The sequence below is a fragment of the Aptenodytes patagonicus genome, chromosome 13, assembly GCF_965638725.1.
Source record: "Aptenodytes patagonicus chromosome 13, bAptPat1.pri.cur, whole genome shotgun sequence".
Classification (NCBI taxonomy): Eukaryota; Metazoa; Chordata; class Aves; order Sphenisciformes; family Spheniscidae; genus Aptenodytes; species Aptenodytes patagonicus.
This window is the reverse complement of record NC_134961.1, coordinates 3,360,391-3,376,085: the sequence shown is the minus strand read 5'-3', so window position 1 is coordinate 3,376,085 and position 15,695 is coordinate 3,360,391. Positions and strand designations below refer to the sequence as shown.

Below are 15,695 nucleotides of genomic sequence, written 5' to 3'. Positions count from 1 at the left end.
TTCTCCCTTAGCACCTCGGTTTGTCACAGCTCTTGGCTGTTCCTGGATGCTGTAACAGACAGGTAATGCCCCTCGGGCAATGCCTGATGAGGTGGTGGGATGCCCAGATGGTCAAGGAGTGACCTACGCTTGTCATACTTGGGACAGGTATATGCTGGGAAACAGAGGTGAGATCAGCATCACGGATGATGCTGACAGTGCAATAGTAGGGCCAACACTAGAGAAAGTGTCAAGGGGGCTGATGAACTTCAGGGCTGTGACAACATTGAGCCCCTCAGCCGGGTTTGCAAGGGGGGGATTTCAGCAATATATGTGCCCCACCGTTAGGAGTAACCCCTGTGGTCTGCTCTGAGGGCAGAGGGGTGCAGTTCATTTCCACTGTGAGGACGCTAAAGGCAGCATTTGTAATGGATGCATGTCCCAAGGGTCCTTAAACACGTGTTTTGCGGGGGCAAGGGTGCTCTGTGCTGGGCGTGGATGGCAAGGGGAGAGCAGCGGGAGCTGCAGCGGGACCCGCGTGGGAGCGGGTCAGGTGCTGCCGGGGCCAGTTGGAGACAGTTCCAGCCAGCTCCAAAGCAGGTGTGAGCAGCCATCGCCTGCCAAAGCTTCGCCAGTCAGGGGAGCCCGCTGCTCCCCGCTGCAGACATGTTGGGTAAGAGAGGCAGGAGGAAGCAGGGAAGGGTAGAAGGAAGCCCATAAGCACTTACAGCCCGGTGTCCCCATGTGGGGATGTGGCAGGGGCGAGCTCCAGCCTGGGGAAACCCCTCCTGGACAGGAGACAGTGAGGTGGAGGCAGCTCCCTGAAGCCCCTGCCCACTGCAGTGATACCAAATAAAAGAAATACTAAGGAGACATACGGTTCTCTTTGTCAAAACAAAGTAGCTAAATGTCGTGGTTTAACCTCAGTCGGCAACTGAGCACCACACAGCCGCTTGCTCACTCCTCCCCCCCATCCCTGGTGGGATGGGGGAGAGAATTGGAAAAGCACAAGTGAGAAAAACTTGTGGGTTAAGATAAAAACAGTTTAATAATTGGAATAAAATAATAATAATGTAATAATAATAATAATAATACACAAAGCAAGTGGTGCACAGCGCAATTGCTCACCACCTGCCAACCGATGCCCAGCCAGTCCCCAGCAGCGGCCCCCCCGGCCAGCTTTCCCCAGTTCATGTACTGAGCATGACGCCACATGGTATGGAATGTTTGGCCAGTTTGGCTGTGCCCCCTCCCAGCTTCTTGTGCACCTCCAGCCTTCTCAGTGGGTAGAGCATGGGAAATTAAAAAGTCCTTGACTAGTGTAAGCACTACCTAGCAACAACTAAAACATCGGTGTGTTACCAACTTTGTTCTCACCCTAAATCCAAAACACAGCACTGTACCAGCTCCTAGGAAGGAAATTAACTCTATCCCTGCCGAAACCAGGACAGGCAGCCAGAGAGGGAACATCTCTGTTGGGGGAACCGAAGAGGGGTGATGGGGTGGCAGGGCCTGGGTGGGTGGGGAGGGGGAGGCGAGTGTGTGCAGCCCCTCTGTGACACGGTCTGGGGTCACAGTGGTGACAGCCCCCATTCCCCATCGTGACCAGCATCCGCCCCACACACCCCGGCGAGGCTGAGGGGACTCCAGGTGCTGGGGGCTGCTCTCGCCACCTCTCTGCTCCGGAGGAGCTGCTCTGCAGTGAGGAGGAGAAGGCAGAGAGAGGCAGCACAGCAGCACTGGGGGTGGTGAAGGGCATAGGAGGAGGAGGCGGAGAGCAGAGAGGACGAGGAGCCTTTTTGCAGGAAGCAAGAAAGCCATCGGCCAGCCACCTGCTGCAGTTGTTGACCTGGAGCAAGGGTGGAACTAAGATGGCAAACGTCCTCTTCGTGCGGCCTCACTTGTCTCCAACAACTGAGAAGCTCAAGAGTTCCGGTAAGGCCTTCAGACCCAATTTCAGGAGTGGTGGCTGGTCAAGGACATCTCTGAAACCAGGCATGGAAACCCCGAGGGCTGTGGGGGTGGCTGCTCGGGACCGGTGACTGCAAGGAGGGACCTGCTTGACCATCCCCCTAAGGACTGAGGGGCTGATTTGGCAGCCAGGGCTCCCGGTTCTCTTCCTGACGCAGCCCCTGCCTTCCTGGGGCACCCCAGGCAGAAGTCCCTGGCCCCAAAGGGCTGCTCCTTGCCTGGTGGTGGGCATTGCCCACCCTGAGCTCATGTCCGAGTGGAAGAGCTGAAGGTGTTCGTGAGCCGTGCGGAGTCGGTGTGTTCGGAGATGCGACACAGGGAAGCTGGCCCCTGCTGGGGGGACACCAGGGCCTGCCCTGAGCCTCCAAGACCGTGCCCTCACTGGCGTGGCAATCCACTGAGGTTTCCCGTGGCAGTGGGTCACACCCTGGAGAGCTGCACCTGAAAGCAAAGGAGCTCTCTTGGAGGCAGGCTGAGGTGTCCTTTGGTTCTTGCCGGGCTCTAAAGAGACCATCCAAAATGCTTGTGTTAGAAATGCATCGGTCCTTGGACAGGAGTGGGCTGAATGGTTTTGAGGTTGCTGCCTCGGAGCATGACATGTCTTTCCCTTGTTTTTCCAGAGTTCGCAAATATTTGGGCCAGCGCATCGTGTTACCTCAGACAACAGCTGGCCCTCCACCAGGTGGGACTTACCTCCTCCTCCTCCCCTCACATCCCGATGAAGGTTGATGAAGTCCTGACAGCCCTTTGCCATGGAGTGCAATTGTTCTTGCCCTCCTTTGAAAGCAGGAACAATGCTCCAGCATGACACTGCAATGCACAGATGTGCGACGGACCACCTCCTCTGTCCATTCAGATGTACAATAAGGCCTAGCGTCGGAAAAAGGGCTGGGCTTTTTCTGGGGCTTCTGGAGTCCCCACGGTCAGAGTTGCATGACAAAACGGAAGCCTGGGACACTCGAGGCTTTATTCCAAGTGTGGGATCCCCCCCGCCTTTTATCTTGTCGAGCCAAAGGATGTTTGTCAACTTTTCCTGAACTATCTGGTTCTTCATGGGCGAAGGGGAGTGTGAGGGAAAAGCGCAGACCCTGTTTCTCTTCTCCCAAGGTTTCCAAAGAGCCCACCTTGCTCCTTCGTACCTCAGGCCTGGGCGGGGCACTAAGCACCATCACCGTTCTCTGACAAGTCATCCGTCTGTCCCTCCAAGACTTCTTCTGATCCACCATCTCACCTCTTTCAGGCTGTCCGCATTCCTGGACTTGGGACTTTTGTGGTTGTCAGAGAGCGAGTAGCCAGCACGGAGAAGGATCTGGTGGTTGTGGAGAGACCCGTGTTTCATCTTGCAAACGCTATTGCGCGGGATCATGACCTCCGATATAGTTACATAGACGTTCCTGGTAAGCAGAAAGACTGTAAGCGGCGCTTGCCCCTGAGCAGAGTGGGGAGGTGTGCTCTGCTCTCCAGAGGTGACTGGTGAGCGGAGTACCAAACTCCCGCTGCAGTCCTGAGAGCAGCTTCAGCTCGACAAAACCAGCCTGCTGTGAAAAGGACCCTGCCTACCTATTTGTTTTAAATAATCACCAGAGCGTCCTCTGGTGATGCAGCATGACAGCACGCTCTCTTTGACCTGCTTCAACAACAGGTTTCCTTCCAGTTTTGTTGGTGCTGTGTCTTCTCATTACATGGCGTTTCAACTCTTGCTCCCTCTTTCTGCTGCACTAGGCCTCGTACAGGCAAATGCCAGGGCTCTTCCCGGCTCTCACAGCCTCTTTGCAAGGGGGAAAAGCAGGGGAAACCCAGGGAGGAAAGACGGTTTGTTCCAAAACCCAAGTGACCACGATGCCTGTGCTTTCTAGTCGCTGCTGCCATTGCAGCAGCCGTCGTAGGACCCTGGGGGGCACCAAGAGCTTGGGTCTGTGTTTGGGGTTCGTTTCTCTCTAACGACAAAGAGAGCACCGCGTGTGGGCACGGCTCTGATGGCCTGGCACCCTCCAGCTTGCCGTGGGACCTGGCGCCTGTCTCCCCACCTTGTCCTGCAGTCATGGCTCTTCTTCCTGCCAAGCGCCTGAGACTCTTTCTTTCCCTTTCTGTATCAGAGAAACCATAGCTGTCCACTCCGCACCTCACTTTCCACTTCCAACAGGAAGGGGCGACCCGAGCTTCTCCTCAGAGGCGCTGTACCAGCTGGACAACTCAGTAGCAATGCATTGCCTGAGGGCCTGGAAGCTGCAGACCTTTGACTGTAGCCTGCTTAGCAGCTCTGCAAGTTCATGTGTTCCTCTTCTCTTGTTTTTCAGGTCATCAACATTTTGAGCAACTGCCGTACGCTCGGATAGCCTCAGACAACGCTGTCTCTGAGAGCACGGTGCAGCTTTGCATGGACAGGACCATGCGTCTTTTCCGTGTCTGCCTAGAGAACAGGAGGAACGTTGCCCTCGTTTGGAGGGACGTGGGCATGCTGATCATCGAGGGAAAAGACGTAAAAATGAGATTTTACACTGACTTTTTGAAAAGGCTGAACGGGACCGGCAAGATGTTGCAAGCTGTTCTCGAGGTAGGGTTTTCATTTTCCCAGCGCCACTCCTGGTTCTTCTGAAATGCGTTCTGGGGGCTGGGGGGCTGCTTTCTCCTGGCCTGCCATGCCTTGTTCAGCCACTTGGGCTCCTCGTGGTCTACAGTACAGCAGGCGCTCTGTAGAGCACTTCCTTTGCGTGCAATGGTCTGGCTTTGCAAGAGACACCCCCAGAGGGGCCTCGCTTTGTGACAAAAGGCCAGCCTTGATGGTGGGGAGCGCTGCTTGCCCCACTCTCGGGGTAGGGAGCAGAGGCACAGGCAGAGCAAGGCTTGCTGAGGCCAGAGCCCTTGGGCTGCTCTGGCTCTTTGCTTGCATTGGTCTATGGTGGACTGAGCAGCCAGCCCTTCCCAGTGTCCCCATCTCCCGTCACCTGTCTCCATCCTCGTTGCAGATGCCAGAGATGAGGGACTCGGTCATCTCACGCCATGACACTGCTGCTTCCCAGACCTCTTCTGGACGTGTTATCATCCTACCAGGGTATGTTTGCTCCTGCAGCCCTTGGCTGAGCAAGCGAGCAGCTTCTCAGCTCGTGCTTGGGAGGGCTGCCTTGCCAGGCGCTGAGAACTGTACTCGTGACGGCATTGAGGACCGAGTGTTTCAGAGGCCTTGTTGGCAGGGAACTCCCTGCTTGCTCTTGTTCAGTTTGACTTCATTTGGAGGCACATGGGACAGGGACAATGCTTTATGCGTCTGTCCTACTGTGAACCTAGAGGGGCATTTAGACAACTTTTTCCACCAGGTTTCTCCTGCCCTTTTTCTTTCCTGTGCGTGAGACTGCCTTCTGCTTGGGGCCAAGGGGTAGAGGCGTGGTTACTTGTCCAAACAGGAGCTTGCATCTGGTGGGGTCCTCCAGAGCTCTGTCTCGTGCCAATGTTGCTGTGCAGTGCCATCGACGACTGAGGGGAGGGAGGTGACTCCTTATAGCTGCAAAGGCATTAATCTGCGAGGCTCTGCAAGAAACTTGGAGGACAAGATCAGAATTCAAAAGGGTGTTGGATGATCAGCGCACTAGAGAGCAGTCTGCTCTCCATGCGCACTGTGAGTGAGAGAGGAATCATTTTCCCCAGAAGCAGCAAGGGGGCTTTGTGGGAGGACGACCATTCTCACGGGAAGGATGGAAGAACACCGGCACAGGCTGACGGGGCCTCGCCTGCCCCTCCAGGCACTGGAGTTCCTCCTCTGGTCCTCCGGGATGGGCTGCTTGGGAAACAATGCGGTGTCTGTCCTTCAGGCTGGTGCCTTCTTCCTCTTTCCAGGTACAAGCTTGAGACGGTGCCTCAAATGCCAACAGCGAAAGCAGACCTGACGGGACATGTGAAGGCCGCCCCAGAGCAGGGCTGGGGAAAAGGTGATGGCAGTGGAAAGAAAGGTAAGGGACCAGCGGGTTGCTGGCAGGGGGCTGTAGGTTTTCCTTCCTCCGCGTCCGGAGGGGATTAGAGCCTAGGTTACCCCAGGATGCCTGGAAGAGGGAGAGGCACCTCCTGTCACTCTCTGTACCCATTATGGTAAAGCTCCAGTGACCCACTGCGGAACAAGGTCTCAGGACAGCCCTGCACCACAAATGGCCGCTGGGGCTGCGGAAGGACACCTTCCCAGTGGCCTCCACTCCCCAGCCTGTGCTGCAAACAGTGCAACGCTCTAACCTTGCTTCTTCCCACCATATTCTCAAATGTCTCCGAAGCAATGCCTTTGGTGTGAACGTGCCCCAGCAGCAAACCTGTGCGCGTGGGACCAGTCCAGAAATCCAAGAGCCGGCTCCTCTTGTGCTAAATGATTCCCCTCCCCAGAATGACTCTTGGAGACCACCAGCATCTCCCAGGGAGCCCGCCATTTCAGCACATGCCTGAGAGAAAGCCGTCAAAACAGTTTTCCCCAGGCGATAATGGTGCACTGTAGGCATGAGGAGCTGGACAAAAAAACAGTGTCGGAAAAGGCCTAAGACCTCCCAGGAAACATGGCTTTCATCCAAAGGGATGAAAAGGGCCACCTGCATCAGGGTTACCACAGGCTTGAGCAGACCTGCACGTCACTCTCGTTGGAACTGCGACACAATAGGCACCCAGTTCCCAGAACAACACCAAGATACTGTCCTGAAGAATCGTCTCTTTTCCTGTTTCTAGAGGATCTTGCCGAGAAGCGTCTCCTTCGTCGAGCAAGGCTTTCTCCAAAGCGGTTACCCGCGATGACTGTAAAGTCAGAGCAGGGTCAGAAAGCTGAGGGGAGTGAGCCTCGTGCCAGGTGAGACACTTGCAAAAATGGATGAGGGTGACCCCGTGCTCTCGTCTCGGTGGGAGTGCGATGTTTCTCCTGGACACAGAGGCTAGACGAACTCCAAGTGCGGTTATCCCTCGTCCCACTAACTAATGGTTTCTTGGTGCATGGCAAGCATCTTCTAGCTTCTTGGGAGACTCTGCCGGCAGCACCATTTCTTTCTGTGCTCCTCCTGGTGTGCAGATCTGTTGAGTAACTAACTGCAAATGCTCATTCCAGGAGCGGAAGGTCTTTCTGGCTTTCCCTTCAGACGGAAATGACCCCGACCTTTCTGTTTGCTGAGAACAGTGCTCTGCAGTTAGTTACTGCAGAGGATCCCTCCGATTAACCAGAAGCCTCTTCTATGCTCACGCCTGTCTTATGGCCTGCAAAAGAGAAGGGCCAAAGAGAGCTCAGCAGCAGGATTGCTTTTCTCACGGGGTCGTGTCCTCCTCCTTTTGACACTGCGTCCCCGGCGCCCAATGTGCTCGTACAGCCTGTGAGCGCTCTGTATTTTGGACCACTGAGCAGACTTCAGTGCCCTGACCCGGAGGGCGTAGCGGTACCTCCGAGCATGGGACCCTGTTCCTCTCGTTGCTCCAGCAAGAGAGGGCCTAGACCTGGGCATCCTGAGTTTTAGTGGGGCTGTTGGGCACATGTGAGTCTGACAGCTTGGGGTCTTCTCTGTCTCTGTGGACTTGATCACAAGGAGGCAAGTAGAGCGCATTCTGCTGCAGAAGGAGGTGCGCCACTTGGAAGCACAAGATGCAGAACCAGCTCCTCCTGCGCTCCTGCCAACGCACCCTGTTGTGTCTTTGCAGGCAGCTACCGGCCATCCAGGGGAGGTCCTTGAAGGAAAAGGAGGAGAAAGAGAAACTAATTCCTCCGGTCAAACCCAGAACAGTAGACTTCGTTGCCAGAACTATTGAGAGGAAAGAAAAGGTACCTGACATGGGCTGCTGCAGTGAGCGTGTGGTACTGGACTGTAAAGAAGCGCCGCTCCATGCACGCCGATTCTCACAAGATTCTTCACTCTGTGCTCACGGGACCACTGACTAGTTGCTTTGGTGCTTACTTGAAGAGAGGCGGGTTACTCTGCCATTTCACTTCCATTAGCCGCATGAAACACACCCAAAGACCTTACTTGTGGATGTTTCTGTCGGCAACGTGACTGCAGGGCTTGTCTGGGATAGCCAGCTGCCAGGTGGTTTTTAGCCTGGTGGTCGCTTAGCTCCCTGGTCATTACAGACAGGCTCTTTGGTGGAGCCTGCAGGAACCTGGGAGCAAACCAGCGTGGACAGAGAGGCAGAAGAGAAGGGGCAGAAGGGAGGGTAGGAATGAAAACAGCTCAGCCCTCTGCAGGGCAGACTAAGCTGCCTGCTGTTGCCTTTTGGTCTCCCTCCAGAATAAACACTCAAAGACGAAGGAGAAGCTTCCAGAACACATCCAGAAATACTTGGCTGAAAAGGAAAAGAAGAAAACAGAGCTGGCGGAAGACCAAAAAAGTAAACGGCAAACCCCGCCAGCGACCAAAGCGAAGGCTAAGAGAGAAAAGGGGACGCCCAAAGCGAAGGCTAAGAGACAAGAGGAGACGCAGAGGAGCCAGGTACTTTGAATTCCTGCAGAAAAAGAGCACTTTCTCCTCCAGGGGGGCTGAGATTGCAAGGTACCTCTAGCACCCAAGCCGTCATAGGAGCGTTGCTGCAGCAGAGCTGGGCGGGTGACTGCTGCCTTTCCCGAGCAAGAGGGGTGACAGGGCGTTGTAGTGAAACCCTGGTGACACTCAGGCGTCACCCCAAGGGAGTGCTGAGGTCCGTCTCCTGGTTTTCCCCGTCCCGCTAGCGTCCCTGCCAGAAGTGGTCAGGGGGTCTGCATGCTGGGAAGCAGCACCCTCCGGGTGCGGGGCTGTTGTATGAGAGTCTCTTCCTGCGCAGGAATCCAGTTCCTCTGAGCAATCGTCAGTCAGCCCCCCGACTAGCACGGAGACGGGGGATTCCAGCCCCGACCTCCTGGAGACGATGATGGAGGAGTGGGAAGAGGCCAGAGAAGAGCCACCCACAGTCCACGAGGATGACGCTGTCCCCCCTAAGCGGTAAGAGTGCTCCAGCTCCAGCCAAGGCCTGGGGCAGTGGGGTGGTGGTGAGCCACCGGTGGTGGGTCAAGGAAGCCAACCGCTGAGCCACGGGGCTGCACAGAGCGCCCGGGGATTTCTCCAGCCACGGGAAGGAGCTGGGTTAGAGCCCGATGGCAGGGGCCAAAGCCGGGGCTTGCAACTCCTCCTGCCTCAAAGGGGCTGTGGGGCCGAATGGGGCCACGTATGTGTGGGGCTGGGTGCGGGAAGAGGCAGGAGGGTCACGGCTGAAGGGTCAGAGAGACTTTGTCCTTGCTGTTGCAGGAGCCTTTCCCCACGGACACACCGGGCCCTGTGGGAGGTGGTGACGTGCATCCTGGGGCAGGTCGCCCGCAATGGCAGGGGGCAGAGGGATGACCAGATGGATCTGCAGGACAAGCTCAAGTGGTAAATCTCTCCAGACACGGGCAGTGCTTCCTCTCCCGCAGTGCCCTTCCTCCCGCCCCCCGCAGCACCAGGGGAGAGAGGTGCTTTCCTGGCATCGGCCTCTCGGCAGAGCTGCCTTCTGCAAGCTCCAGCTTGGGAGCCCCGGCTGGAGAGCAGTCCCCCTGTGCTCACACCACCTCCTCCCGCTGTGTGTCTGCAGCGAGCTGGCAGTGCTGCAGTGGCGTCGGTCGGGGAAAGAGGCACGCAGCAGCCAACAACTGCGGGAAGCTGCACCCCAACCTGCACCCCCTGCTAGGCCAGGGAAGAGGAGGGCAGGACCGGTACGTGGTATGGGCTCCTGGAGGGACTGTGTCGTATCCACCTGTAGAAAAGCATAGTTCTACGGATGTCATGCCTTACAAGACGCCTTGCCGTCTGCTTAGCTGAAGGCTGAAGCACTTCTCCCGAGAATTTCTCAAGAGGCAGCAGGTCGTTCTGTCCATTTAGAAGACAGCCTTCACTTCTGTCATCCCCAGAAACACCCAAAGACTTGATTTGGTGGTGTTTGTAATGGCGACGGCACTGCCAGGCTTGTCTGGGATCGCAAGCAGCTGGGTTGCTTTCAGCCCCATGGTCACCTGGCTCAGGGGTCATTGCAGAAAGGCTCTGCGGTCGGGCCTGTGAGGACTGCGAGCAAAGCAGGGCTGACGGAGAGGCTGAAAAGAAGGGGCAGGAGGGAGGGGGAGACCTAAAATCCCCGCAGCCCTCCGCCGGGGAGACTAACACTGCCTGCTGCTGCATTGCCATGGCCCTGCAGGCACAGCCCCGCGTGTGCACGGAGGAGGAACGACGCAAGCTCTGGGACTCCTTGCGCAAGAAGTACCAGCAGAAGGCAAGGGCAAAAGTGGCACCCCCGAAGGCTTGGAAAGAAGAGCGAGAGCAATGGGAGGCCCAGGTACTGCAGGCAGTGAAAAACAATTAGGAAAGGAGCATTCCTCTCCTGCGGGGGGGCCAAGGTGGGAAGGTCCCTGAGCCCTAGGAGCGTGGGGGCTGACTGTCCTGTGTGGGGCCGTACCAGCTCGAGGCACCTTCTCTGCTGCCCAGCAACATCTCCCGTGCTCACCCCTCTCTCTCTGTGCAGGGCTCCTGCATTCGTGACACTCCAGAGTGGTGGGGAGAGGGCAGAAAAGAGCCATCCGTGGAGGATGAGGAGAGCCCAGAGGACAAGTTGAGTCTTTGCCTTTCAGGGTCCTCACCTCTGAAAAGGTGAGTGTGGGCCAGCTTCAGGCCAGACCTGGGCCAGCTGGGGGCTGGTGACCCAGCTGTGGGTGGGGGAAGCAAATCCCAGAGCCTCGGGGCTGGATACAGACAGCATCCTCTCCTTTCTTGTGCCTCGACAAGGGCACAGGTCAGTCCCCAATGCCAGGTGCCGCTCTGCAGCCCCAAGCACAGCCGGCACCGAGGGGGCTGTGAGGTTGAATGGGACCGTGGGGGTGGGGGCAACTGGGAGAGGGGAGAGGCAGGAGGGTCTCGGTTGAGATGTGAGACTTTGTCCTTGCTGCGGTAGGAGCCTTTCCCCATGGACCTACTGGGCTTTGCGAGGAGCAGCGACCCGCCTCCTTGAGAAGGTAGAGGGAAGAGCCCATTGCCGTGGTGGTGAGGAGTCGTCCCTCAGGTAAGGATCTCCAAACATGCCCAGTGTTTGGCCCTGGCCGGCAGTGCCCTTTCTTCCTTTGACTCCCCGCAGCCCCTGGGCAAAGAGGGTCTTTTCCTGACAGCCCTCGTGGCGTGGAGAGCAGCAGGCTGGGATTGCATTACAGGGACTACGGGCCTGCTCTCTCCAGACAGAAGCAGATCCCACCACGTGTGTCCTGACTAGACTTGTAGAGTTGCTCTGCACCTCCCTGTGCATACAAGACTACAGAGCTTTGTTTTCAACTCCGCAGCTCTGGGGAGCAGATCTAGTCCACATCGGCGAGTGCCAGGAGAGCCTCTCGGGCACAGAGGCTCCTGAGAGAGATGTCCAGCAAGAGCCTCCTCCAGCATGACAAGCGCCAGTGCCGGCCAGCCAGGCTGTTATCACCAACGCTTCCTTCTGTTCAGTAAAGCCCCATCTGCAAACCACTGGGTCTGACACTGTGGGTCTTTCATCGGTGGCTGTGAAATGTGCACTCGACAGTGGGTGAGCTTTGGTGGGGCAGGGAAAGGCCACTGCAGGGAAGAGGGCTGGAGCTTCAGTCCTGCTCCACGGGCAGCCCTCTCCCAAGGCTTTGCTGTACCGGCTTGGCTGCAGCCCTGCTCTTTGTGGCCCGTGTGCCTCCTGGTCTCTGGCAGTCTGCCCTGCTGCGGCTGCACGTCCCTGCTGAGGAGGGGATTTTCCTCGGGGGGAGAGGACAGGCAGAGGAGGAGGAGGAGAAGGAAGAGTAGTGCTGGGCACCCAGGGGAGCAGAGCTGCAGGGGGAAGCATCCGTGGACTCGCACAGTGGGGCACCCAGGCCAGCGCTGTCAGGGGTACCCAGAGCTGTGCAGGCACCACCGTGTGCCGCAGGGCCAATGAAACCCCAGGCAGGAACCGTTATGGGGGGGGGCAGCTTTTCAGCTGGGTAGCTTGACTCTGCCAAAGCTCTGCTCGGGCTCCCAAGCCTTTTGTTCGACACCTCCTGGTTAGAAAGGCAGGGTGGAGCTGAGGTGAGAGGGGGACACCTCCGAAAACTCCTCTCCAGACACCTGGGTTGCCACAATGCATGCAACAGGGGGCCTGAGAGCGGGCTGTGCAGTAGGAGGGAAGGCAGCTCGGAACTGCTGGCTTTTGGGCACCCTGCCTGGGCTCCGCAGGGACTCCATGCAGGCGGTGGCAGTGACGCTTCCAGAGCCCAGGCAGGCTTAACGGCGCTCCATGAGATTGGGTCAGTCTGTTAATGCTCTGCAGGCTATTTTTTCCTGAAAAGCCCTGATTTTGCGGGGACCTGACTTTGCCTACATAGAAATATACCATTTCCATTTTACACTGCTGAATTGCTGTGCCTTTCTCATGGCACCCAGGGACCTCCCAGTGCCTTGCTGTGCATCCCAGGGCCTGCCAGGGCGGGCAGCAGGCAGCCAATGGCGCCTCCTTGGGCACTGCCACCCCTGAGGAGCAGCAGGGTCTCCTGATGGGCAGGGGAGGATCAGGCACCTTTGGACAGGCTGCTTCCTCCTCGGGGGCTCCCAGCACCAACCTAGAAAGCATTTCTGCACCCAACTCTCCCATTGCCCCGGCCAGGAAAGCTCTTTCCCCTGGTCCCCACTACTGAAGTGCCAGCAGGGCTGGGGAGCGGGTAGCTGGGCTGCAAGCAGAGAGAAAGGCTGGGTGAGACGCCAAGCCCCTGCCGTGCCTCGCCCCGTGCCATGTCCGATGCCCCAGTGCAGGGCTGAAGGCTGATAGCAGCCGCACAGCCTCAGCGCTGACCGTGGGGCTCCCTGAGATGAAGAAAGCTGTGGCACGGCCAGGAGCCAGCCCTCCGGTTCGTGAGGAGAGAGCCGAGAGCAGGAGACCAAGCAATGACCTCTGGTGGGCTGAGGGCAGAGCCCCTCGCTCCAGGGGAAAGGGCACCACGCTGCCCTTCGCTGCTCCAAGCCTCCTGCTTGGGCCTGGCAGGGGACACGTGCACACTGGACTCCTGTAGTGGCCTACAAAAATGTTGCTGGCCTCACAAGAGCAGCTAACACAGACCACAAACTAACACTCCCTGTCCACAGCCACCCGAGAACATCCACCTCTTTTTAAACGCACAAGTATTAATTCACCAGGATGCAGTGGAATAAAACACGGTGTCGGATGGCATGCAACGTCACCATCTCTTGATTTGGTAGGTGAAGTGGACAGCAGCAAGGAGCCCATCTGAAGGAGCAGGGCGTCACTGCTTCGCGCTGGAGAGGTGCAAAACGAAGAGACGGTCCCTGTCCGAAAGGGACCGCGGTCTCCGTACGTGCTGAGAGACTACGGGTGGATGTGCAGAGGGACCAAGGGGCTCCTCAGAGGCCCGACACCCACAGGGTGTGGGTCGGGGTTGCAGCCCAGGGGGGACTGGTTTTTTATTTACTACTACTACTTTTTCAGCACAAAGACAACAAGCCGTGTTTCATGGGATGTTAAGTTTCCAGGCTATCCGACATGTCAAAAGCATTGCCAAAACAGTAGCTGCTCACTTAATAGTATCTACTTAGAGTAAGGCAGCAGGCTGTAAATCCAAATATAGAGCATTTAAATACAGAAATAAAGTAATTGGCAATGTATCCTCCTTTTATCCAAAACCAGATTTGGTCATAACTACAAGCCTCTCCAACTATTACACATCCCAGCTTTAAGATCAAAAAATGACAACTCATATAGCAAGACACGCTTTTGTCTGACATCACAAAATCAAGTGCATGCTGGACCTGACACTCAGAGCTGATCTTGAGTTAGCTGTTGATCACTTAAGCTTAGTCTCGTGCTAAAGTGCTTTCATGCTGAATGGAGATACATATATTTAAGAGAGGTGAAAGGCACAGCCAGGCCTCATGAAGATTTATGACTGTAGCTCACTGGTGTTCACCGACTTTCCAGAATTGGTATCAAGATCACCTCTGCCAAACGGCAGAATAAAGAGAAGTGTCTCCTCCCTATCTAGCTTAAATGCCTCTTGACTGTGTGCCAAGAACTCCAGCTGTACCTCACTTACAAGGAAGACCAAAGGCTTCAGAAGCATTTTTTTTTTTTTTTGAATACACATCCATAGTCTAATTAATAGTTTGACTGCAAACTACAGAGCACGCTGAGATCTGATATACCAAAGATAACAAGCTATCAGAAAGAGACTTCAGGAATAACTGTCTAATTTGAAGTCACCCTATGCATAATTCAGGTCTGTCATCTTAAAAAGAATACCGGCATTGCATTGTGACAAGACTGTAAGGCAACTCACTGAGCTGCTAGCTTCTTGGTTTGACAGCGAAAGAAGTACAAATACCTTAGGCTTGTTTGGGTGTGCTCGCACAACGCTGGTAGATACAGGAGATCCAAAGATATCACTTGTCTTCCCACCAGGTGGATTCATGCGTGGACGAGGCTGAGCAGAACTAGAATCCTCAAAAATACCACTTTCTTTTCCCCCTGCAAGGCAGTTGTTAGCTTTTTTTCTAGATGACTTAGTTTTACCACACTATATTAAAAAAATTTTAAAAAGATATGAGTTCAAAGACTTCTAGGACCCTACTGCCTAGAGACTTACTTTTGCTTGCCTGAAGATACTAGTTGAAATCCTTTGTTACAAGAATTCACTAGAGGATCTCAGATTCACCGCTGTACTTGCTGCAGCTAACTGATGACACAGCTTTAGAATAGAAGCAGTTTCCTTTCATCTTTTCCTAGACCTCAACTCGAAAAGAATTAGACTTGGATGATGTGCTAAGAAGTCTGTGAACATGTAGATCACCGAAATATTCATATATTCAGCAGTCTGAATAGATTTATTGTTCAAGCCCACTCAATTTGTAAAAATGCAACTAAAAAAGACAGACAGATCACAGTGTTCCACTTTAGGAATACGAAACCAGTTCTGTGCTGCAATTCAGAGCCCAACTGTGCTGAAGGAGGTGGCTGCTCTTACCTGGAGGGTTTGTTCTTTTTGGAATGTTTTGAGGTTCTTCTGATGCTCCAAAGATATTGGATGCCATCCGGTGTGGCCTGCTTGAAGAAGAAACTTCTTCTGTGTTCCCAAAGAGATTACTAGAACCTCCTCCAGGGGGCTTCAACACCCTACATTGCAGAATGAGAGAAGCGAGAGAGAAAAGTTTGTTTGAAATTTACAGCATTCAACGTATTTGATGTCCCCTCCCCATTCTCCCTTGTATGTTATGAATAACTACTCTGATCTGAAGTTACTTCAGGTAATTCTGCTACGTCCATGAAGTATTTACTTTTCAAGAGCTGTTCTAATAAAATATTCTCAAGTTCAGCACAAATATTGCCAGCCTCCTTTGTCAGTCAATTTGATCATTATGTTACCTACGATTACTTGGAATGGTCATAACAGTGCCACCAGAACAAATGGCCATGCTAACTGTGGTCTTCCAGAAGCAACAGGAGATTAAGACGTACAACTCTGGTTAGCCTTTTAAAAATAACCATTACAGAATCAGACTTTCTGCAAAACTGCACGCACTGACTTTGTACCTGTAACACAATTGAAACCCACTGACTTTTAGTTAAAAGCAGACATTTCATAACTACAAAAAAAAATTTGCTAGTTTCTACAGTAGCTAATATGATAACCAATGGTTGAGTTTAGAATGGAAAAGTGGAATGCCAAGAAGCCAAATTTTTAGTGGTCAAGATGGAAATCCCTTACAACCAAAGCTCTGCGCTTCGGTGTATCAAACAGATCCTCATAAAAATTGGAG

At 54.7% G+C, this 15,695-nt stretch overlaps 1 protein-coding gene across 1 annotated transcript in view; it reads right to left on the bottom strand.

Moving 5' to 3' along the window:
- The window catches only part of LOC143166677 (protein cramped-like), a gene marked incomplete at its 5' end in the record, with an annotated part of 55,258 nt that extends 40,243 nt beyond the window's left edge, over window positions 1-15,015 (bottom strand). Inside the window, one exon of the mRNA XM_076351267.1 lies at window positions 14,903-15,015. Coding sequence (XP_076207382.1) covers window positions 14,903-15,015 — 113 coding nt within the window. The remainder of the gene's footprint in view (window positions 1-14,902) is intronic.
- Window positions 15,016-15,695: the final 680 nt, after the last annotated feature.